This window comes from Syngnathus typhle, linkage group LG1 (genome assembly GCF_033458585.1).
Source record: "Syngnathus typhle isolate RoL2023-S1 ecotype Sweden linkage group LG1, RoL_Styp_1.0, whole genome shotgun sequence".
Classification (NCBI taxonomy): domain Eukaryota; kingdom Metazoa; phylum Chordata; class Actinopteri; order Syngnathiformes; family Syngnathidae; genus Syngnathus; species Syngnathus typhle.
In genome coordinates, this window is record NC_083738.1 from 24,465,770 (window position 1) to 24,490,167 (window position 24,398).

At 42.8% G+C, this 24,398-nt stretch overlaps 1 protein-coding gene across 1 annotated transcript in view; it reads right to left on the reverse strand.

Annotated features, from left to right (window-relative positions):
* LOC133155266 (adhesion G protein-coupled receptor L3-like) overlaps window positions 1-24,398 on the reverse strand; it is a 100,129-nt gene that overhangs the window by 22,764 nt on the left and 52,967 nt on the right. Inside the window, exons 6-14 of the mRNA XM_061280449.1 lie at window positions 23,923-24,032; window positions 20,826-20,839; window positions 18,625-19,435; window positions 11,755-12,099; window positions 10,826-10,929; window positions 9,523-9,708; window positions 8,538-8,576; window positions 3,071-3,254; window positions 1,531-1,653 (exon numbers count right to left, since the gene is read on the reverse strand). Of these exons, the coding sequence (XP_061136433.1) occupies window positions 1,531-1,653; window positions 3,071-3,254; window positions 8,538-8,576; window positions 9,523-9,708; window positions 10,826-10,929; window positions 11,755-12,099; window positions 18,625-19,435; window positions 20,826-20,839; window positions 23,923-24,032 (1,916 nt within the window). The remainder of the gene's footprint in view (window positions 1-1,530; window positions 1,654-3,070; window positions 3,255-8,537; window positions 8,577-9,522; window positions 9,709-10,825; window positions 10,930-11,754; window positions 12,100-18,624; window positions 19,436-20,825; window positions 20,840-23,922; window positions 24,033-24,398) is intronic.

Sequence of the window (24,398 nt, forward strand, 5' to 3'; positions counted from 1 at the left end):
TAGCGAGGTCTTGGCGCCACCGTATCCCAGCTGCGGCCGCGCCATAATAGAATGTCAGCGAGATAAAAAAAACATACTGTAGGACAAAGATAAATTTTTTGTCCTCCACCATTTGCAAAGTAGAATCAAAATCCCCAGACAACCGATAGCGCGCCCCATGAGCTCGTCATGATTCCTATTCGTATCCCTGAAAGGAAGCTTTGTTAACACCAGAATTGAAAGAGACGTATGGTTAAACTGCTCACAATAAGACCTGAGTAACCGAAGGAATTCTATGTGGCGACAACAAAAAAAAAAAAGGAAAACATTCTCGCATCAACAAACAATTGATGAAAATTGCACGTTGCGCCGGCCACTCATACATTGGCTCAGATGACAAAGAGAGACATTTTTCTTGTTGATCATCGCTTCCCGTGCTCATTCATATTCACTCTCCACCTCCTTCCTCCGTCTCACTTTTCAACGGCAAAGTTACCCCCCGCCGTGACTTCGATCGCTCGGCTAGATGAAAGGAAAACAATTTAGGTCATATAACACTGGATGGCGGCAGGAAATACATCCCGCCGGCCCGCGAGAACGACGGCTTACAGACGCGGGCGTTTTTTTTTTCTTTCCATCCCGCTGAGTGGCGACCGCATTTGCATTGAATGCATTCTAAAAATGCCATTGTTCTTGCTGAATGTAAGCACCTCATTTAAACACCATTAGAGGCAGGTGAACCACATGTGTTCAGTGCTCTGCCTCCGTGTATAATTACCGGACAACAAAGGTGACTAAAAGGAAAGATTGTGTTGGTCTGCTGCTACGCCACGCTATTTATAAATGTAGTCGCTCAAAGTATTATGAGTGTAAAGTTTCTTTTTCTATGTGTAAACTATTTGTGCTCTTCACAACCTTAATGGCAAGTGTGGTTCCTCAAGGGTCAATCTTTGAACCCTTTTGTTCTGTCTGTGCTGGCTATCATGGCTCTGCAGATCTAACTATCAACGTCCCCAAGTGAAAAAATCCTCTGCCATGATAACATCTATTAGAATTCAGTAAAATAGAGTAGAAGAAAAACAATTTGATAGGGCAGGATATACCGTATTTTCCGGACTATAAGGCGCACCGGACTATAAGGCGCACCTTCAATGAATGGCCCATTTTGAAACTTAATCCTTATATAAGGCGCAGCGGACTATAAGGCGCACCATTAATGCATCATGTCGGATTTTTAATCCAAATCAAATCATTCTCCATTTCATCTTTTTTATTTCAACTTCAGACGCAACAAATTACTTTATAATCACAAAATAATGATCCATAGTCTTTTTTATTCATGATTCATAATCTTCAGCGGGCCACTTATGATTGATTTCACGACACAATGCTTCGGGCCAGTTTGAATTTAGAGATTTGGTCCATATATAAGGCGCACCGGACTATAAGGCGCACTGTCAGCTTTTGAGAAAATTTTAGGTTTTTAGGTGCGCCTTATAGTCCGGAAAATACGGTAATCGAAAAAGGACAAAACAGGCTAAAGGTACTTGCCGTTTCTTCCATGCTGCTTTAGCGTGTTGGCCGACAGTTGGATGGAGCTGCCCTGTCCGCCCGTTTGGGGGAATTGCAGGTCAGGCAAATTCCCGTCTGTGCTCATCCGGGCAACTTCCAATTCTATACACACAATTAACCATCAATTATATAAGGCAACCCAGAACATTGATCATCATGAATACCGATAATGAAATCTACTTGAGGGAGGTTGGCGTCTATTTATTACTGTAACATAGGACATTGAGACTTAACAATTCGCTCAAATCTATGCCTTCCACTCGCGACTTTTGTAAGCGTCTCTGTTCGGCACCAGCTCCCTCGCAGTTACGTAAAAATGCTTTAGGCGCGAACGCTAATCTGTAAGAATCTGTGGGCGAGATAAGCACACCAAAGAGGCAGACAAAGGACGTTCGTTTCTAAAAAGGGGATCGATAACGAGTCCCAGTCATCACCATGCTTAACTGGGCCACCTTATTCTGGTTATAGAAGGCGCGGTACAGCGCAAACAAGAGAGGCGAGGCCTAGTAAACATGTCGCCCGCGCGTAATTAACAAGCGTACCGCCGCGAGCTGTAAAGTCTCCCCCGGGTTGAGGCGCTGTCGTTTCGTTCACCTTCGGAACGAACCTGGATTCGCCCTAATACCCAGATGAATTGTGCGGCGGATATAATAAAATCCATTTTATTAATTCGCCTCACTGCCGCTTCCTTACGAGCCACAAGACCTATATTTTATATTTTTAGGTTGCCATGGTAGCGGGGGGGCTTAAAACTCGGTAGGTGATGCTAATTTACCCTCGCTCGAAGATTCTAGGTTGAAACTTACAAAGTATTATTTTCACAGAGGAAATGATCACTCACAGTGAGATATATTCTATTAGACAGAGACGTTTATTCGACTGGAGTGGAATTAGAAGTAACACCCGGTGACTAATTGGGGCTTGGAATGTTTGAGGAAATATCTTTAGCGTGTACTGGTCCTCATAATAACACCTGATGACATTTATTTTTTATGAGTGTACGACATACTTGGCGAATAATTTGGATGAGTCAAATATTTGAGGAAACGTTTGTCCTCATCACAACATTGAAAGTTTATTTGAGGCAGACGCACTTAATGTTAGCATCCAGGGGTGTCAAACTCATTTTTGTCGCGGGCCACATCGTAGTCATAGTTTGCTTCGGAGGGCCATTATGACAGTATGGGCTACACAATAAACCGATGAAGAACTCGTTTTGAAATCAGAGACAATTAGAAGCTTTTATATATTTTAAAAAGATGAACGGTACTCAGAATTCCCAGCATTCTTTTCTAAAAGTGAAGACAATTAGTAATTTTAGTATTGACAATTTGTCCACATCTGGCTCCCGGGCCTTGAGTTTGACACCTATGGTTGATGAAATACATTAAAGTGCTCGCCGTTACAAACATGGAAAATAATAAGAAAGTAATCAGCCGTCTACAAGAAGACCAATTGGAGGTGAAGCATTTACTTTTATGACGCAGATGCCAAAATGGCAGGCTAATAATATACTCACGTATGTTGTCAGTGTTCTCCTGCACGATGTCGGTCTTGAGTAGGTTGTCGGCGAGAACGAAGGCTCCCTGCTCGACCGTGTCCAGCAAGGTGGTGGCGGCGCGCAGCTGCTCGCCCGTACTCAGTTCGCGCCACGCCGCCTGAGTCTGCGGCTGGAGCAGATTGTTCACCGTCTCCACCATGGCCTGCAAGTGTGGAATTTCAGAAGTCTATACCCGAGAAGCTTTTATATTTAAATGGAAAGAAATAGCAGTGAAGACTGAATTAGACAAGTGACAATTTGATTGTAACTAAATAAACAGTTGAGCATCATTAGTTCCTGCCTTGGCCACCGGGGGCAGTATCATTGCACGCACTCTGTTCTGCGTTAAATACAAAACAACAAACGCTGCAAATCAGGCAAAGGCCGCTCACAAGATTTCCTGCGAAACGCGACTGTAGGTGGGAGTCTTTAATGGCCGTGATGGATTTTCTTCCGTGCCGACATTCCCGTCACATAAAAAGCACTCGGGTGAAAAATGCCGCGACGTTGCTGCGCGGATGTAGCGACTATTTACCACTAGCGTAACTATCCAGCGAGAACCTCTGCCGCTCATTAACGTCGGCGAGCGGCCATTACAGCCCGTTTTAATCCGCCGACAACAATGGTAAAGCGGAGGAACACACCGGAACATTTGCAAGACAAGATGAAAAATTAAGAGCCATTAAAGATTGAAAAATGCCAATGGCGATATCCGAGCATTGAATGCTAATTGGTTCGGAGCACGCCGTTGATTCAAATGGGGAGACCGACTGTACGCGATGAGAAGAAAGGATTCTGCCGTTCCCTTTGCTCATCTTCAAAAACGACTTAGTGCACGCACAAGAGGGGAAAGATTCATTTAATGAACTTTTTTTTTTTTTTTTTAAATAAAGAGCATTATGAAAGCTACTTTGGGAAGCGACGCTGAAAACGTTGATGAAGTCAAAGGCAATAAGCAGAATAGTCTGATTGCCTGATCAAAACAGTGAACGAAAACAGCCCGGAGTGATTTTGTCACCAAAGTGTTTAAAAAAATCGAAAGTCTGTACAAGACAATTCACTGCATTTATGGTAGGCAAGATGTTTATTCGAGAGGAGGATTACATTTTGAATCAGTCTTTTATCAGTATATCATTTCATTTATCTGTCGCATTAAAATAAAAGGTGTATTTGAGCTAGGCATTTATTATTATCATTTATTATTATTTTACAAGTTCCTCATTTGAAATTAGAATCATATCCATATTGAGTTTAATTTACACAGATAACAACATATATTTTTTTAATTAAATAAAGGGGCATATTAGAGGTTGGAGAATTTATTAGAAAGGAGGCTTTTATATTTTAAAATCATACATTTCTACGTCTAAAAACCTCCTAATTCTATTTTATGCCTCCTTTCTCTCTCTCTCTCTCTCTGTCTCGCTCTCTTTCTCTCTCACCTTTGCAATTCGGATGTAATGATTCATCATTTGCTGCAATCACACCTTATGTGCTAGAGGCGCAGGTTGAGTTGTTCTCAATTAAAGAAGCTTTTTTTTTTTTTCAATACCGCCCCTTCAGGCAGCTGACATTTGTCTCCCCTTTGTTCTCCACAAGAGAAAATAGTAAAAATGCCTGAGATGGGAGATGATGTACGCACAGCGCAAGTTTGTGTTGGTTGCCATGCATAAAATTTACCGCAGTGCGTAATGGTTATGCAAACAGCATTTTCATTAAGACCGGACATTGCCAGTTTGATTCAGTAAATTGAATATTAATTGATTTGCTTCGATTGTATTTGCTTCAGTTCAAATAAAACACATTAAAATGAATTAAATATAATACCATAAATAAAATAAGTTTGTTTGTGTACAATTTTAAAAGTATATAATAAATGTATTGTTTCATTATTTCATAGTTATCATTTTAGAACATTCAGATAAATTAAAACAAAATACAATCCAAATAGGTTTACAATACAGCTGAAATATACAATTAAAATAAGAACAAATAAATACAATAACAATTAGACCTAATGCAGTAAATATGTCAAATGAAATCAATATAAATCCATTTAATAAAGATAATTCAATGACAAAGAACTAATTCTGGTGCATATCTGTCGCTTCGAATATTTTCATCATCATGTCCCTGAAAAGATGCCTGAGCATCATATTTAGTTTGAGCAAATGTTCACGTCGAAGTCAAAGATTGATGAGCTGGTTTGAAGCGCTGCAATGCGCGGCCCATTTAAATGAGACAGACATTAGCCAGTTGCCTGGCGCCGCTCCAGGTTGTCCTGGGCTGTGTTCTCTCCTATCTGCGCCGCGCTGATTGATGAAATGAACTCAGGGGTCCGGGGAATTGATTTCTGATCCTCTTCCCCTTACACCCCCCCTGGAACGCTTCCCCCCCCCGATGTTGGATCCTCGATTTCTGACAGGGACAGGGAACGAGAAGACAAAAAAAAGGGGAGGGTACACGTATTGACCCTGTCCTCTTAAATTGGACGAGACAGCGCCTGAGCCTTGGTTTTACCTGTTCTGTTTTACGAGAGGCTGTCTGGATTATCGCCGTGGCAACACCAGAGATGCTCTCGTCTTTAGGATGAGCGAGTGCCGTTGAGGTCAGGTTACTAACTTTGATGCCATATGATGGAAACTCATACGTTTCGGAATGTTGAAATCTTCTGGAAAAGGTCTTGATTGAAGGACCCCCGGAAAAAAACAAAATGTGCTCAAAATGGCTGTGACTAGCAGACTTCCTGCTGATTTTCTCCCCCCCCGGAGTGTACTTGTGTTTTTCCAAATGACATGTTACTGAGTGTCGCTAACTATGGGGGAAAAGATTTTCAAAACAATGCCCTCAAAATGGCCAAAATGACTTTTAAAATCATGATTTCAAACTAAAATGGCAGACTTATGGCTCATTGTACAGGATGAGTCCTTGAGAGTAGTTTTTTTCTATTTCGGAATTCCTTTTAGGGGGTTGATTTATTTCTTTTGATTTTATTTTAAAATGACAAGTTTCAAACTGATTTTTTGTGGATCGCCCAGATAAAATGTACCCAGAATTCTCCGTTTTGAGTGCGGACGTGATTTCACCATGTCAATTTATTCAACGCCCCACTAAGAAACAAAACAAAATGGAGAAAATCCACTGGAGGAGTTTTTTATTTCCACGCCACATCTTTCATGTGAATATCTCCATTGATATACTGGACAACTATACTAATGTGGTTTAAAATCCACCGTCAAATAAATACGTTATGTACGGCGACACCATACCGACGGGAATAAAAAAAAAGACTCCCGCTTTTAAGACTCAGATTAATCAGCCAGAACTTTCACATTGCAAGCCAGACGAGATTTCTGTTTACGAGGATATCTTCATCTTCCGACAAATTGACTCACGGGAGGTGCGCTGGCGGCGCGTTTCTTTTATCGTCGAGCCTCCCTGGAAGGTCACGCCGCCCCGCCGTGACACTCCCCCTGGTCATCCTCGCCAACAAAGGTATTGCTTTAATGAGGGGCTTCAAAATCCTCCCTGGGTCCTACAAAGTCACACTCGCTTGGTTCCTACTAAGGCATGAGATGTTTTTCATCTTCTGCGGCGGAATTTGCCCGCAGCCTCAACTTCCCCGTCAAGGCGACTAAACGGAAGGAAGCTTTCGGAGGTGCTCGCTAAAACACGGACGGACGTAATCGTCGTAATTGGACGCCATTAATATATCCTCCAGGCGCCATTTTCACCACGTTTGCTAACAATCAAAGGGGCGCTTTCCTACACAACACGGTGAGGTGATCATTATGTTGTCAAAGCGTCATGTTCACTGGGATTAAATTGGCTGTGATACACGGCCTGAGACATCACACGCGGCTTTCTGCAATGGGTTTAAAATTCAGCCCCGGAAGCTAGCTTCATTCAGCAGCATGGAATTTGGTAGGCATGTCTATTATGAGTAAGCCCACAAAAAGAAAGAGCAAAACACAGATAATGTCTGCCATTTTGATTCAAAGCGGCCATTTTAGGGTTATTTCCGACATGAATTTGGAGCGCGGAGCTTTGATGACTGTTGGGAGCGCATTTTGAGATTTTTTTTTAGATTTCAGGCCTTGAAGCGGCTTTTACTTGGTAACGTGAGATTTGGTGGGCATGTCTGTCATGAGAAAACAAAGTTTGACGGCTCGCCATAGAACTGAAAACTCCAAAAAATAAAATGGGAACAGATTCAATTAGCTAGATAAAATAAAAAAATAATATCACAAGAAAATTAGTTTGGTTAATTAATCAATTAATTACCGTTTTTTTCCATGTATAATGCGCAAAATTTAACTAATTTATTGTCCTAAAATCTTGGGTGCGCCTTATACATGGGTACAATTTTTTTTTTTTTTTCAATCCGGATATGATACGGAGGTCGCCATTACAGATGCGCTTTCTTCTCTGCTGTTCACTTCAAACACGCTCCATACGAACACAATGCTCTTGTATCAGACGCTTGCTCGATCACCTGCTCGTTTGCTGTCACAATGTACCCTCCACAAATCCGAAACATTTCTTCGCTATCGAGTTTGCTAGCGCATGCGCAGTGATACTGACCGGCAGAATAACATCCGGTTGTTCCCAAAGATGATCTTTTTTCTGAAATAATTTTACGTTTACGGACTTATGTAAGAGTCAAAATTTGGGTGCGTATTATCCATGGGTACAGGCTTTTTTCCAGCATCAACATGCCATTTTTAGGGTGCGCATTATACATGGAAAAAAACGGTATTCCCTATTAAATACCAACATACTGTCATTTGGTTTCACAATAAATAAGCACAACTTTAACTGTAATCTACTAACTAAAAAAGAAAAAAAAAAAACGATGACAGCAAAAATGTCATCCGCGGGGAGCAAATCACGCAATCTGCCAGCGGCCTTGCAAAATAGCTGAGTGTTGCGATCGAGACGGTTTCCCAAAATTGGGACACTCATTCATTATGTATCAAGACCAATCAAAACATGTCAGGACTTTCGCTGACTTCGGAGTTGACTTACTTACTCAAGTCGTCTCTCTGGTTTTAGAGAGTTACCTTGGACGAATAAATCAATGGCGCTAAAGCTCTACAAAAATGAGATCATTTGGACTGATATGAAATTGAAAAGGGAATCCATTCATACCAAATTTATAGAGTTTAGCGAGACATATCAGTCTGTCAAGAATGAGACTCCCAAAAAAAAAAAAAAAAAATCGATTCCCAACTGCTATGTCACAAGAGATCGTCAAGTGTGTAAATTATACAACTGCACTTAAATGGCCGTAAAATATAAATGACATACTACAAATCAGATATTATCAATCTATGCTGTATACTTCAGATGACAACGACCAAGAAAACGCTTTGGAGGAAAATTCCGTGTGGAATTGACCGGCAACACGGATGACAAGGGGGAAAAAAATAATAAAATCACTTACCTGCACATAAAAGCGGCAGGAGCGCTCTCTTTTCTGCAGCTGTCAAACAGAGAAAAAGGCAATTGTAAGCAGAGCAAGTCAAGTCTGTCAGGCGAGCGGAAGAAATTCATCACCATGCATCATGCATCAACTGGTGGAACTTCACAGACGTTACCCAAGTTGCCAACCAGACATCCCCCACTGACTTACGCTCACAAGTCTTTAAGCCTGGAGTGTTTCCATCCGCTAAATAGGTTTGCCAATGTACATACAGTGTATGAATCAAAGCCATTCAAAAGCCAATCGACTTTTTTTGGAGTCGTTTGCTCATCATTCCATTAGCAACAGAGCAGAATGAGACTCGGGCAGTGATAAAAATCCTCATTCCTGCCTATGCTGATGCTAAAAATCTCAATCGGGACATCTGTGTCTGGAGTCCGGAACAGGTGTTGTTCTGAGCGAAGCCGCCCAAGCAAATTAACGGCGGACAATTTGAATTTCACTGCCGATTGCAATTCGCTTTTTTGCCACTCAGCAGCTACGCAGTAATTACGGCCGGGCTCTACGACCAATCGATGCACAGGATCAACGGGCCATCATGGCGAGCGTGGGCCAACGATAGGAACGCTTCGCTACTGCTTCTGGGGTGGAATACCAACGAGGGAGAACAGTCCTGATTTTCTTTGTCATCAATGGGACACTAGAACTGATTCCACACCGGTTGCGGGATTGCCACTAATGTGACAGACCACAGACGGAACTAGAGGGGGGGCCGCGGGGGAACTGCCCCCCCCACTGAAATACGCTTCCCATGATGCCAAGCCAGATATTTTGGGGTATTTTCCAGGATTTGTTTTCCATACTTCCTCCCGTCCCCCGTCGGGAAGATATATTGAATGTTTAAAAGCATTTTCTGTTTTGCAGACCCCCTGAGATATTTGGCCATCCCATGCCCGCCCTCCCCCAAGGAAAATAAATAAGAGTCCGACCAGTGTAGTTGGAATACCTTGTTGAGACTCCGCGCCGCGCTGTCCTTCCCGCCCGGCGTGAGGTTGCGCAACTGGACGTCGAGGAGATCCACCAGCTGCACCATGGCCCTCACCGTGTACACGATGTCGCCGGGCTGCAGGTTGCTCTTGGTTTGCTCGGCCAGTTCCCGGGCAATCACCGCCGCCGTCTCGCCCGCTTTCAACTGAAACGCCAAGCAAGCAGCGGAACAATGAGCGATGGCGGGCAAGCGCGCGTGGCTTCGCACCTGCAGGGGATGAATGGCTTTTGCCTGACGGCAGCTGCGGATGACAAATGGCGACATCGAAGCGCGTGGCCCCGGCAAATGAATGCTGTTTAGCCTTTACGTTTAGCCGACTCGTCGCTTCCGTAAACTCAATTAATGCAGTGTGTACACTGGGGGCAATATCACACGCAATTATGGAGTCGCAAACTATTAGTGAGGGATCTCCCTTGATAGCGCCTTTATGAAAGTAATATACAAAAACGTTGCCGCTTCCGGGAGCGAGCGAGTGAGTTTTTTTTTCGCTGAGTCCATGCATTTTAAATTTACCGCCATCTGCTTTGAGTGAGCTGAATGATTACAACGTATTCTGCTCCTTTACTAATTCATTCACTGGCGGCCACTTTCTAAGCAGAGTTGCACTTATTGCTCACCGTTTCTGAGAATCTTGGCAGAGTATTTTTGTTCTGTGACAGCAACAGAAGCAGAACTCTGATTTCCAATAGAAAAAAAAGATTTTTTTTTGTTCTTTAGTAATTAGCTGTAGAACAATAACTTCCATTCAACTTTAAAAACAACCACAGCTGCATGCAAAGTGCTGTAAATAAAGTAAAAATCAGACAAACACAGGTAAAAGTAAAATAACATAAAAACAGTAGACAAATAAAACACAAAATCAATACTGAGTCAAAAAAAGTGTGAAAATAAACATGTCAAATAGATAGCTGTTTCTTCCTAAATTCAGTGTAATATCTTTATATTTTTAGATGTTTATTATTTGGAGCATCGGTGCTTTGTTTCTGCCATATTTTGCTTGGCACTATGGCGATAAAAATCATTTTGCTCACTCCGACGGTGATAGTCGACCACAGAGCTGTTTATTAGAAGCTCGAGTGCCCGCACACAATCGCATCCCTTGATATCCCTGCAGGTAATCAATAACATTAATTGACCAATTAAGACCAAACAAAAGAGGAAAAAGGCGAGAAAATCTAAGGTCCTCCGAGTATCTTTGATTTGCATTCTGCTTCGTTTCTTTCTTAAACGGGGCTAACAGCACTTGAGTGTGTTTGGATACCTTGTGGCTGATGATGTTGACCCAAGGGGAGGTGCAGTTGGTGAAGTTGGGCCCCTGAGGGTCCCAGTAGCCCTCGGGACCTACGCACGAGTAGGATGCCACGCCTGAGGGAGGAGGAATAACAAGACTGTCATCAAAACCAAACGCTTGAGGCAAGAAGAAAAATAGCAAGACAAGAAGAAGCAAATTTGGAGAAATGAAACCATAAGGAAAGAAAAGGAGAAAGCAACAGTGTCATCATCAAAAAGAGAGAAAAAAGTGAACGAAGCAGAAAGGGAAAAAACGAAAATTCTGAAAATAAAAAAGAACCAAAGAAATAACAATAATCAAAGAATGGAAAAACATTAAAAAAAGACAACGCAAGTCAAAATTAAAACAGCTACAAAAAAATTCACCGTTTTCAATGCTTTCTGTAAGCAATGAATTCAAATGAAGAAGCAAAACAAAAAGAAAACAAAGCCAGCCGAGTCGTGTGACATCTGCGTGTCCTTGCTCGTACTTGGCCGCTCGAGATTCAGCTGCTTGGCTCAGACATGGCGCGCTAGCGCATCCATTTTGATTGACATATAATTTCCTTCCCCTGTCCACCTTGGGCAGACTTATGTTTGATGGCTTCATGAGATAATGGAGGGGGGGGATTGGACGCCAATGCATGAAAGCCAGGGGACGGGAATCTAAGCGGCGTAAGAAAAAAAATACAACAGAGTAAACTAGTTCCTTTCTTAGTACGGTGGGGCACAGCAAACTTCTGCCCCACCATGCTATCGCCACATTTGGTGTTGGATTCCTATTTTTTGGGACATCTGTGTCTTAACCGGAGATTGAAATATTGGGTAGGTGATGAGCTAGCTAGTTTGCTAACATTTCGCTAAAATGTATCATAACCTTGAATTTACGATATGAAGTGTATATAAGAAAATGGACATCACCTATGGTCCCGGGAGGACAGGGCATCTTAGCAACCACACCCTGGGCGGTTTTGGGCCAAGTGATGTCCAACATAACCAGAGGATTACAGTAGTCCGCCCTAATGTTGGGAAGCCGAGAGGAAGCTGGTGACCGTTCGGCGTCTCCCGTTCCCAGGTGTCCCACCGGCGTCTGGGCTCTCGGGGGTGCGCCAGGACCCGTTGATGAGGTGACTGAAGTGGTGGTGGTCATTTTGGTGGTGCCCGTCCTGGCGGATGCGAAGGTGACAGTGGTGGTGGTGGGACGAGTCGTGGTCCTTGTGTTGGTGGTTGTGGTGTCCATGTAGATCATCACGGAGGACGAAGACTCTGGATAGGGATATGTGGGGTGATGGGGGTGAGGGTAGGTTTTTGTTAGGTATACATTAAATACTTAAAATATTTCAGTGTCAAGAACAAATAACCAAAAAATTATACTACACCATGAGGCTTCTTCAAACTTTTTTCGTAGGCGTAAACTGATAAAACAGTTGCTTTATCTCTAAGCAGCAAAACAATAAGGCAACTCCACTTTGCCACATCCAACATTGCGGCGACATTGATGTACAATTAAGCGCTCAAATTGGATATATAATGTGTGAGCCAAATTGGTAGTGCTCCTCCAGACCACCGCTGGCAGAGCTAACACACTTCCAGCTGTGTTGTCTAAACACATCTCGGGATGTGGCAATTTGTGGAAACTCAAGACAAAGCGAGACCCCCCCAATTTCCTGGCTGTGACGGCCACTCCAGGAGGTGCCACCTAATGACGTTGTTTACCCGAGCCAATCTGCCATCTTGTAAACGGCAATAAACGTGCACAGGTGCTACAAACTTATCAAAATGTGCTTAACAAAAGTGCAGTCCATAGACTTAACTATGTAATATTGTCCTAAAGTATTATTAGTAATATTAAATTGCATTTTTGTAATAAAAAAAAACAACAAAATTAATGCTAATGCTACCACCATAGTTAGGCCAATTAGTAGCATATATCAGCTAACCGGTGTCTAATTACCCTCATATTTGTTAGCCTATATCTCATTAATTAAGAAGTTTCCAACAAGTTGACAATGAAGATGAAATTCCAGGTAGAATTCACGTGGACCGACGCAGTGAGACATGCTCCAGCTCTGCGCAACGCAAATGGAGCCCCCACACAAAGAAGCTCCATCATCCCACGGGGAGCCTGACAGTACCACCCATCACCGGGACGTTAATAAAAAAGCCCAAACATTTAACATCATTGACGACATCAGCGTGTAGATTCCACGAGCATCCATCTCACCGGCGAGTGCGTGCCCGCCGCCGGCGTCTCTGCAATAAGTCCATTATTCATGAGCGGCCATTGCGCATTTACATTTCAGGAGGAGTGATGACGACCTCAAACGGAGCCCATCCGGCTCCCGGTAAATAGCTGTATCCCTGCATCAATTTGGCTGTAATTGAAATGAGCCGGTGGCGCTCACGTACTGTAAATGGGTCATTTCAGAATCGGAGGACATTGAAATGAAATTTCAAATAATCCATGCAGGAAATAGAGAAAAATGTGTTTGTGTTACTTGTGAGACAGAATGTAGAAAAAAATATCATTTCATTTTTTTTTGTAATTGTTCATTTTTATGTCTCATCACAAATGTATTTTAAATAGCAACCAAAAAAAAGGGCACAGATGTGAATATAAGCAATAGTAATTAAAAACAGGAGCAAACTAAAAGCTAGTTGCCGTTAAGTAAATAAATTGCCGTTGGAATAAATGAAACCTGAAGCCTTTTTGTACCCCTCCGAGGAGCCCTAAACCGTCGGCCTGAGGGCAAAAGCTGAAACTCATTTTGGAGCGGATGATTTGCGTTCCTGACGACCTGTTTAGTATTATAGATAAACGTGAGGCTTTCTTCTCATTAAGAAAAGATTCAAGACAGTTATATGTCACAGCCCCCCCCCCAAATTATTGTTATTCTCACATTGCCGTGGCATTCGCACATATCAGAGTTTATTTATGATTATTGTTATGAAAATGGGAGTATTAAAAAAGGAAAGCGTTTTTTTCTTAACGCATCTAACAAAAACATAAAAAAGGAAAAGGCACACCTTGGGAAATCTATGCAAGGTTCCCATAAGGAATGATTATCAACTGGCGGCCCTCGGGCCCTATCCAACTCGCCAAGCGGTCCAATTCGGCCCGTGGCTGGATTCCATAATTATGAGGATAAAACAGAAAATATCATGTAGAAAAATCAACTACTGAAAACATAAAGGCTAAAAATGTCTCGTTTTGTGACAAAATAATAACGTTATGCCCCAAAGATTTTTTAAATTTAATTTAATTTTTTTATTTGGGGGTGTGGACCCCTTGGTGAGTGTCCGGAGAAATTCTGGTCTTCTGACAATATAATTGGTGACCCCTGCTATGGCGGAATGGGAAAAATTAGAATGGCAGTTTTTTTATAATCTTGACAAAATTGAGTTCGACCAGTCGAGGTTCAACCACCGTGGAATTGGATAAAAAGACTCCACATGCTGTCTAATTGTGTCATTGAGAGTCCTCTGATCATTTCTACCCTCCTTTAATGGCAACATTTACAAGAACAATAATTAAAAATAAAAAAAAAACGCACACAAAACAAATGAGCTTCATAGCCCGCCTCCACACGGAGCTTTGCGCTTCATTTCAAAGCGAGCTAATTAGCCCCGTCGCTTGCTATCCCAAGGCCCTCGGCTCGCGCAATTAGATAAGCCGGCTCCGTTCGGCTCCGGGAGTAAGAGGCGGCATTACCTAACCAATCCGCTATGTGTGACTCGCCGAAAGTTTTGCAGATCAAACGGGGCCCGAAAATGGCTTTCGGTGCTAGCGAGGAATTAGACTGGAAAAGTGAGCCTTGTGCTGAACCCAATTACCTCCTCGTTTGAGTATTTCGACCTTTATGCATAGTTGCACCTGCAACCTGCACTTTCAAACACATCCGAGAAGATTGGATAGTTGATGTGTGATGTCATCCATTAACCTTTTTTTTCTCTCTCCTCAATTTGCTTCCTGTTTAACGTCTGCTTAATGGGATCTTAGTTTCTACGTTCTACTTTGAGTGCACTCCAAGTTAGATTTGCCGGGGTCACACACAATGGTACTAAAAATCCATCGGGCCGTTCCCCTGGACATTTTTCGAAGAAACTCCTCGAGCACCATCTGTTCACCAACGCGTGTATTTGAAAAACAGCAACACACACACAAACACGTACATTTTTTATGACCACTTGAAATTTTGTTAAGCAGCCTTTGCTCCTACGAAAGGCGCTACATCTATAAAAATATACGGACTAATGTTGACGAACACTCGTGCAGTTCTAAAGCGCAAGCCATGAGGAAAAAGTGCGTCAAAGACAGAAAACGTCCAAAGTTTTGGGATCAAGTCCCAAAATAACCGAGTTACAAAACAGCATATCTATGAACCCATACAATTCAAGCTAATTTAATATAGCCTAGCATCGCTAGTTATAACGAATTGTAGTCTCTTCACAGATGGGGTCAAGGATGGACACAACTGCGAGTCCACTTTCAATTACTTTACTGAACAAACGTTAAGAAAAAAAAAAAAAGCTCATGGCCACAAGTTACGCCTAGCTAACCTGCGCTAACAACAGCCAACCCGACACTCTCATTACCTCCCACGTCACTCACCAGAATTAATTTATATGCAATTACTTGAATAATTGATGGATTGATCACTAAGAATACCTGATGCTAAACATATTTGATAAGCCCAACACTATACTTCGCCGGGTTACATTCCAGAACCTCCCGTGATGAACGGGGACCTGCTGCATTATATCTGCAGGCAAGATCAGTCATGTCACGTCACGGCCCGCGGATCCCTGAACCGAGTCGGTTCCCAATTAGATTGCCCTGACACCAAGCCTATGAATTATTGTTATTATTTCTTTGTGTTGTTATCCATCAGTTGCTATGGAAGCGGTGGCTCAATTATGCAGCCAGACAACCAGTAATGCTCTGATATCATCTAACATGATGAGAACCATAATAGAGGGGAGCCGTGCATTGTTTGCCAATTAATTTCTCATTGCCAAGCTCTCGTCCCGGGACTTGAGAGGGCATTTAATGGAGGTCAGGCGGCGAGGGGGAGACGTAGGAGAATGAGAAACAAGATAGCGAACCATTTTCTGATAAGACCGTTGTTAAAATGTACATTTTGGTAACTATGCAGATGGAAGGGGGAATTCAAGTTGTTTACAAATAAAGCGTTTGTAGGAGGATTTCAAATCGTGGCGTGGTGCATTTATTAGCGCCGACTGCAGTGAGTTGAGCATCTATTAATGTGCAGATGAGCGAGTAGCCTACATTGCTAAGCCTCAGAATCAAACGAGAGGCCTCTATTGGCTTAAGTGATTTAAACTAGCTCTGTCTTGATGCTGTACGGTCAAGGGAAGGGAAAAAAAAAACGGCGCGTGGGTGGGCGTGAGGACGTTCTTGAGGGTCTGCAATGACGGCACACACCAGACAACATCAGAGCACTTGAGTCGCGCGCCGATTATCTCCCAAACGCACTCTTGCCAAGCCTGGTGTTTTTATCGCTTAGACGCTCTTAATCAGTTTAGTGGGCGGCCGAGCCAAAACATGGAGTGTTTCGGGCACGCGTTCCCCTCCAAGAGCCTGCGGGGCGCGGCGTCTGGCGTGAGGTTGCTGCCAGATGGCAACATGTGGCAAACGTACAAAAAAGGCCAGACAGTAAATGGATCTTTGACACGGACTGTGCGCAAACATCTTGGACCCACGCACTGGGTCGCACATTGCCCAAACAGTTTTGGGATTCGTTCAAAAATACCAATAAAAAATTGCAAAAATACGTCTTGTGCAGTAGAAGTGAGAAGAGTAGAAAAAATGGAGTGTAAAAAAATATATATATACATATATCTGAATTATATCAGATGAAATTGAATCAAATCATAATCTGAAATGGAAGTGAATCACAGTTTGCATGAAATGCCTGCAAAAAAATAATTCCATGCTCGTTTACATATATGTCATGAGACAAATGCAACCAACCTCTAGCTTGTTTCTCACGCTAACCGCCATCTTGGGAAATACAAGACGTAATCTCCAAAATTGAGAAAGTTGCAGCGTTGTATAATGAAATGTTGGCTTTTTTTTTGCCTCTCATGAATCCCAGCAGATTAAAAAGCATACATTTATAGTGTGCTAAATAACTGGCTGCCGTAAAAATATTACACTGAACCAATAAAAGTCAGTAAAAAGCTATAATATGTGAAAGACGAGGACAGAGGGAAACAATAAAATAAGAAAATAAATAAAAGGTCTTTGTTACTGCTCTTTAACGACTCTGCTCAAGTAACTTCATAATGCATTTTCTTGCCCTTGCAGATTTGCGACATACTAATACGGTTTCTTCATGCACGTGGACTCTCTGAACTAAAAATCCAGATTCAATCGTTCCCGAGTTACCGGGTAGATCCCAGGCTTTAAATGTGCTATGATGAATAAATTAATTCATTATATAAATCAATAAATAAATCATCTTCCCCCTTTAAATGAATTGATTATTTAATTACTAATTGTCATATCTAAAGGTTAGGGAGAATCTTTCCTTGAATAGTACCAGTCCAGTCTACGGAGACAGAGGTGGATTCAGTTTGAGGTTAAACTCGGGGTTAGGATTTTTGTTTGGTCTTAAATTAGGTTTGGGTTTGGTTAGGTTTGGATTACAGTTAGGGTAAAGTTCAGGTCTTGGGGATGACAACCAAGGAGCTAAAGTTGTGAACACATCCTCGAACCAGTGCGAGGTGCGTCAGAAAATCAACACCTCCCTCAAATCGATGCCAAATACAACAAAAATGTTTTGCTGATTACGTTTTTGTTCTCTGCAAGAAAATGTGACGTTTACATGCATGGTCAGGAAGATGATCCAACAGCTGCTTTATTACACTGGAGGGCTTTTTTCATGTACTCTGGCTTTTTTTTTTTTTTTTTTGTGAGCCCCGCATTTCAATTTGTGCTCCATCTGTCCACGAGCACTGACGTTTTACTACCGCTATTCATGCCGCTTGTCTGGAGGGCGGCCGATTTTGCACAGCAACTCGTATCCAATAAAAGGAGAAACACACAAGCTCCCTCTTATTAAGCACAACAAATTATATTATGGCTGGATGTGTGTCGGCCAAAGCAAACGCGGTTAGCGCGGTCACGGAATATATGAATTGATTACCGCAGCGGGACGCCGTACATCTGGGGGAGGAAGAAAATATTTCGGACGGAGCTCCAAATCAGCAGGTAGCGACTTCACACCGAGGAGTGGAGAATATTTTAAAAAAGACCTACTGTTCTGTTTAGGAGCCATTCCTTCAAGATGGTGTTTTTTTGTGCATGGCTATGCCAACGTGCCAATTACATCATTGGAATACTAACAATGACATCCGTGCAGGGTGTTCGAAATATGGGATGTGGTTTCTGTGTGCAAAAACAACAATTATAATCCACTCAAGTTCATCTTTTCTTCAGTCAGTCAGTCTACAGAAGAGGTTCGAGATTAGGGTTTAGGGTTTAGGTACTTAAAGTGAGTCCAAAGCCCTGATCAAAAATGGAAGGGTTGGGTTAAGAAGGGAATTTGGGATAAAAACTGCCAAACAAGAGGAAAGTTGCAACAACAAAATCCTTTTTTTGTTAGCATCATGGCAGTACTGTTCACAAAGATGCTGAACCTGAATCTTATCCCCGTGGCAAACCAAAACAGCAGCACTAACTGAAGTGTTCCTGCAAATAAAGTCAAGTGTGGAGAGTTGCTCCTCAAGCTTTTCAGTGTAACAAAATATGAAAAGTCAACTTACCGAGTCGGTTGTCCAGCACGCCGAAGTCTAGAGAGTACTTGACCACGTGATAATTGTTCCAAACGTAAAGCAGATTGTCTCTGGGATTATAATCCACGGCTGCGATGTACTGATACGAGTTGGGAAACGGAATATCGAGGAAGCCGTCTTTGCTCAGCTCCGTGTTGTAGATGTAGTCGATCTTGTTCCCCGTGGCTTCGTTATCGTCGTCCTCGTACACCGACTTGACCACGTAGAGGACTCCGCAGATCATGAAGGCGTTGGACGCCGAGCGCTTATCGTACGCCGTGTCCCACGTGCCCTCGACGCGCAACGTGTACGGGTTGAGCTGGCTGATGACCATGCGCCCGTTGTTCTGCTCGGTAGCATAGATCACCCACAAGCCGTTCTCGTCCACCGCCAGGTCGATGTCGGATTTCCCCCCCCAGCGGTACGGCGAGGTATCGTGATAGTTGGCGTTGGCGATGATGGCCTCGCCGCTCTTGATACGAGTCCGCAGGTCGAACTTGACGATGTTACGCGTGCGCTCCTTATTGAAGAAAAGCGCGCCGTCGTACACCACGAAGCCCGTGCCGTCCACGCGATGCGGGAGCTTATAGGTCGTCGTCGGCCTGCCGGCGACAAAGTCCTCCTTGGAGGAGTATTCGGTCAACGTGTCCGTGCGATAGGGCGTCCAGGGCATGTAGTAGATCTTATCCGAGGCTTGGAGGGGGTCCTTGCACCACGCGCCAGACTGGTGGTCCGATTCGAAGAGGTGCTCGCTCTGGTATACCCTACGCAGAAGCCCTGGGCACAGGAATACTGAGGAGCCAAAAATGGGGAAAAACAAGTACAGAGTTACATTGGCAGGTAACGGTGAAGCATTTGCCCTACCATCTCTCCGTTATTTAAGGTTCGCCAACTTTTTGGCTCCAGGTGAGAGTTGCCCCTTATAATGGTACCAGTTAAACTACCATGTGCACTGATGGATGACTGGATCTGGGTTCCAACTGAATCGTCATCTCTTTTGCTAAAGCTAATGAAGATCCAAGTGTTCAATCAACATTTTGATGGCTTTCCCAAATTCCAAACCATATTTACCGTATTTTCCGGACTATAAGGCGCACCTAAAAACCTAAAATTTTCTCAATAGTGCGCCTTATAGTCCGGTGCGCCTTATATACGGCCCAAATTCCTAAATTTAAACTGGCCCGAAGCATTGTGTCATGAAATCAATCATAAGTGGCCCGCTGAAGACTGTGAATCATGAATCAAAAAGTATATGAATCATTATTTTGTCAGTAATTTGTTGCGTATGAAGTTGAAATAGAAAAGATAAAATGGAGAATGATTTGATTTGGATTAAAAATCTGACATGATGCATTAATGGTGCGCCTTATATAAGGACAAAGTTTTAAAATGGGCCATTCATTGAAGGTGCGCCTTATAGTCCGGTGCGCCTTATAGTCCGGAAAATACGGTACTCAAATTAGATTTGGTAAAACACAGGGAGTCTGATATTTTCAGGCACAATTGACTGTCGAAAACAAATATGTTTTACTGAGGCTACATAGATTTCTGACAGGGCCTAGCCACAGCGTAGCAACATGCTAGGCTAATTTGCCATTTCCAACTCGTCCTACAGATTTGGTCCGAACCAGAAGCTAACATTTGCGACTGCTTCGAACATGAGTCGATGTCCCTTTAAGACAACACACACTGCAAAACAAATGTGGAAGCATAGCACGCAATGATGCCATTCATTGGACTCTTGTTTACCCGCTCTGCACTTCTTTCAAGCCGTTTCTGCTGATAAGGTATGAATATGGCGACTATGATCTGTCTCCTCTATTGATTAGCCGGTCCCTGAAGGTTATAGCCATCATCATGTTAGGGCTATAATCAAAAAATGCTGACACTTTATTGGACAAGCTATTGATCACCCTTATATAGCTGTAGCTTTAATAGTATGCAGCTGATAAGGCTGAGCTTGGATAAACTGAAGAGGGATTCGCCCAATGAATGGAATTTTCTTAATATATACAAAAATGACCGAGTATGAAAGCCCAAATATGCAATTCATTAAATAAGAAAATTAAAAAATAAATGAATAGAATAGAATGCGGGTGAAATCCAATGTCATCAAATCACAAAATTCACCCAGAAGTGAAGAGGTAGAAAAAAAATAAATAAAAAAAGACAATTGTTAGCATTTAGTTACCTTTTTGCTCCACTTCTTCATGTCGGCATTAAAGGGGAGAGAAAGAGAGAAGACAGGGACAAAAATTAATGAAGTGATCATCAACAGTCATCCAAAAAAAAAGCACTTTGTTACAGCGGAACAAACGAGCAAAAAAAAAAAAAATCATTTCACGCCATTTGCGCACATTTTCAAAGCCACGAGTTGTATTTCAAACTAATGAAAAAGCGGGGCTTTAAATAACTGAGGAAAATGTTACGAGAGACACTTTTTTGAAGGAAAAATCACAGTATTATCTTAAAATGGAAACTTTTTCTACAAAATGTATTCTTGTGACTCATTAAAAGCAATATCGACATATTGTGTAATCTCAATCCCGAGGTGGATGTCCTTGGAAATCTTTATGGCTCTAGCCCCTGTTGTGATTTTTTCCATTCAGCTCCTTATTCCAGAATAGCAAATCATGCAAATTGAAAGAAAATATTAAACACTTGAACAATCAAATTCTGAGGTGGTCAAATTAATCCAGTGCATATGAAGTTTTCACACGGAAATGTTCAGTATCGACTTTGTTCCCGAGCTACAACGGGCTCGAGAGCACCAACCCCGTCGCGTTCGCAGTACAGATTTCAGGGTGAATAATTAACGCTAGCCAATTTCGCACCCATGACGGCGAAGACGTCAGCGCGGCATCATTAGCGGCTAATAGAGATTCATGGCGGGAACGGCGGCCATATTTCTTTTCTTCCAAGCGAGGAGTGGCGAAGGCCTTAACGCCGTCCCATCAGCTTTTTAATTAATGACGCAGATTACGGGGCTTTGAATAGCATGCGCCTTAGGATGAGGACGATGCCTTCCATGCTAGTTTCTCATCTCCATCTCGGCGACCGTTTTATTCTTTCAGAACCCCCCCCCCCCCCCGTCTGATTTCCTTGTGCATTGGCCGAGTATTTTCTCGACGGCTCTACTCCGCTGCTTTTATAACCTTGACAATGCAGAATGCCGCTCTGACGATTTGGCGGTGGCCCAGCTACGGAGCCCATGCTGAGCCCGACGACGGCGGGAAGCAGAACCAAGGACAGTCCAAATTAAAAAAGCATTTGTGCGTGGAGTAATGGGAACCGGAGCAAAAAACGTACAGTAACTGCATTCTAAATACATCAATAAGGCTTCAGTGGAGGAATCCAAATTGCTTTGGCATCATAATATGGGATATATTTAAACTACTAAAATAGACAAGCATTGAAAACATTTTTTACCGACAAAAGAACTGTACTCTTGGGCTGGGCACAAATCGATGGTAACCTGAGTGGATATGCAAAATAGCAGTGAAAACAAATGCCGTTACTTTGTTGTTGGCTTCTGACGCCATCCTAACACAGAGGATGTTTGCAAACTTGGACGTTGTACCAAAGAGGCAAACCCTTCCAAGTTAGCTTAGCGCTAGCTAGCACAGGTAGATTTAAAACTTTACCAAAAGCTAAAAAAACACTCTGGATTCTGCTGTTGGTCAGTGTGCGATGAGGAATCCTGGAGGTTAAAGTTATTTTAAACCCAAAAGCAAAACCTTTTCGTCGATTGACGTGTACAGTTTTGGTAAATTTCGAGGTTTGGTAAAATGCTTTGTAAAACACATGGCGTACAAAGCGCTCTATAAGTGCACTCCATTTAACATTCCATTTTTCGGCAAAAGTACAATTAATCCGAGTTCATTTGAGAACTGCTGCTTAAACAATGTGAATGCAGATTTTAGGTCCGAGGTGTACTCTCCCCGTGAAACAAAAAATTCAACTCGAGCTGAAGCAGAGAAAAGATTCTTCACACTGAATGAAAATTCACATTTACGATGTTTGTCTTCCAAACACAAGACAGGGGTTACAAAGAAGCAAGGAGAAAGACCACCTGTGTCCCCCTCTTGTGTCACGTAGGATTCCGCATTTGGCAAAGGTGTGACTACCGAATCATCGGCTGAGCAAATCCCGTCGCATTAGAGCCCCGGCTGCATTGCAAGCGATCGCCATGTGCGGGGAAATCAATTTTGTGCTTTCACCTGCCAGCACAGAAGGCTAGCAAATGGTAGCAGGTGCCGTCTCCCCCGTGCCAACCCACTACGCTCTTCTTATTGCACTGGAGAGCTACTAGGTGGTTAGTATTATTATTATTATTATTATTATTATTATATTTTTATTATTATTATTATCAGAATGGATTAAAAACTCATTAGTTGGAAATAATGAAGTCAGGGAAAAAAAATAGGAAAATTGATTGTGATTTAACGTCAGACTCCTGATTTCAGGTTTTGTCAGACAAGAACAGGATGGACACGGAAACAAGGCCGAACGCAACTGAATTGGACAACCGTGAACTAATTATACGAGTGTCTGTGAAAATAGAGGCGGAGCTTTCTCTCATCCAATAGTTATGCCGATGCTCTATTGCGTATGGCGATTTGTCGTAACATGAACGAGGCAGCTAAGAAATCCACATCGGAGCAAGGTTGCGATAGGCCAACATTTTCCATCCGTAGCGTGTTAGCAGATTTGAAGGCCCACTGAGGAGATGTTAGAACTTCATTATGGCTGAGCGAGAACACTGCGGAGGTCACTCGCAGAAGCGTTGACCTCTTCCAGGGCTCGGCCTTGGGGAGGAGTAGCTTCGGCGAACGTTAAGCTTTTTAATAAGGCTGGAGGAGAATAGACGGGGGAAGTCAATGTGAGAGGGGCGGACAGGTGCCGTCCGTCGGACATGTTTACGAGGCTTCGTAAAGGGTGGTCACATCACTTTAGTCGGAAGGGAGTCTTACTAATCTGGAAAGTGCACTAGGGAGGCAATACGCAACCGACACGGGTTCAAAACAAAAGCACAAAACTCCATTGGTAAATCAAAATGGAGCAGATCATTTTTCTTTCTTCAGAACCGTCGCTGAGATAAAAACGAGGTACATGTATATATCTGACCTCCAGTGGATATACAAATGTTCCTGATAACGGCAAGGGAAGAAGCAAAACTGAAGAGAATATCTGTGGGTAACCATTTCCGCTTCCACGGTGATAACGTATGACACGATTGCGAGCTCATTAAAACTTCCCGTTGTGCAGAGGAAATGAGAGAATACATACTGTATGGCACACATTCATATTGGACTTCCAGATATTTATACGTTCCCGGGCAGGGGTCTGGAAATACGTCTGGTCCGGCCACCACGGCGCACTGCGTCCGGTTATTGCATCTGAAACACACAACAATAAGAACCAGATGAAGTCATATGATTCCGATGTTCGTCGCATCGCAATCGAGCCTGGATTAAAAAAAATAAATAAAATGCTAGATGCCCGTTAATCTGTCGGGTATTCTTGATAGAGTCTCAAATCAGATTTTCTCACTGGCGTGACAACGGAAGCAACGAAATCCAAATCGATTTTCTGTTCCACAAAATAACGATTAGTACAATTGAAAGATTGTCATCTTTTGCAGGTTCACAATAATTCCTCCTCCTAACCAGAACCGAGCTCATTTCTGTTTGTATCAATCCTCCGAGATGGGCCTCTTTCAAATCTATACTCGTTTGCAGCTCGTGATTATCTCGCAACATACA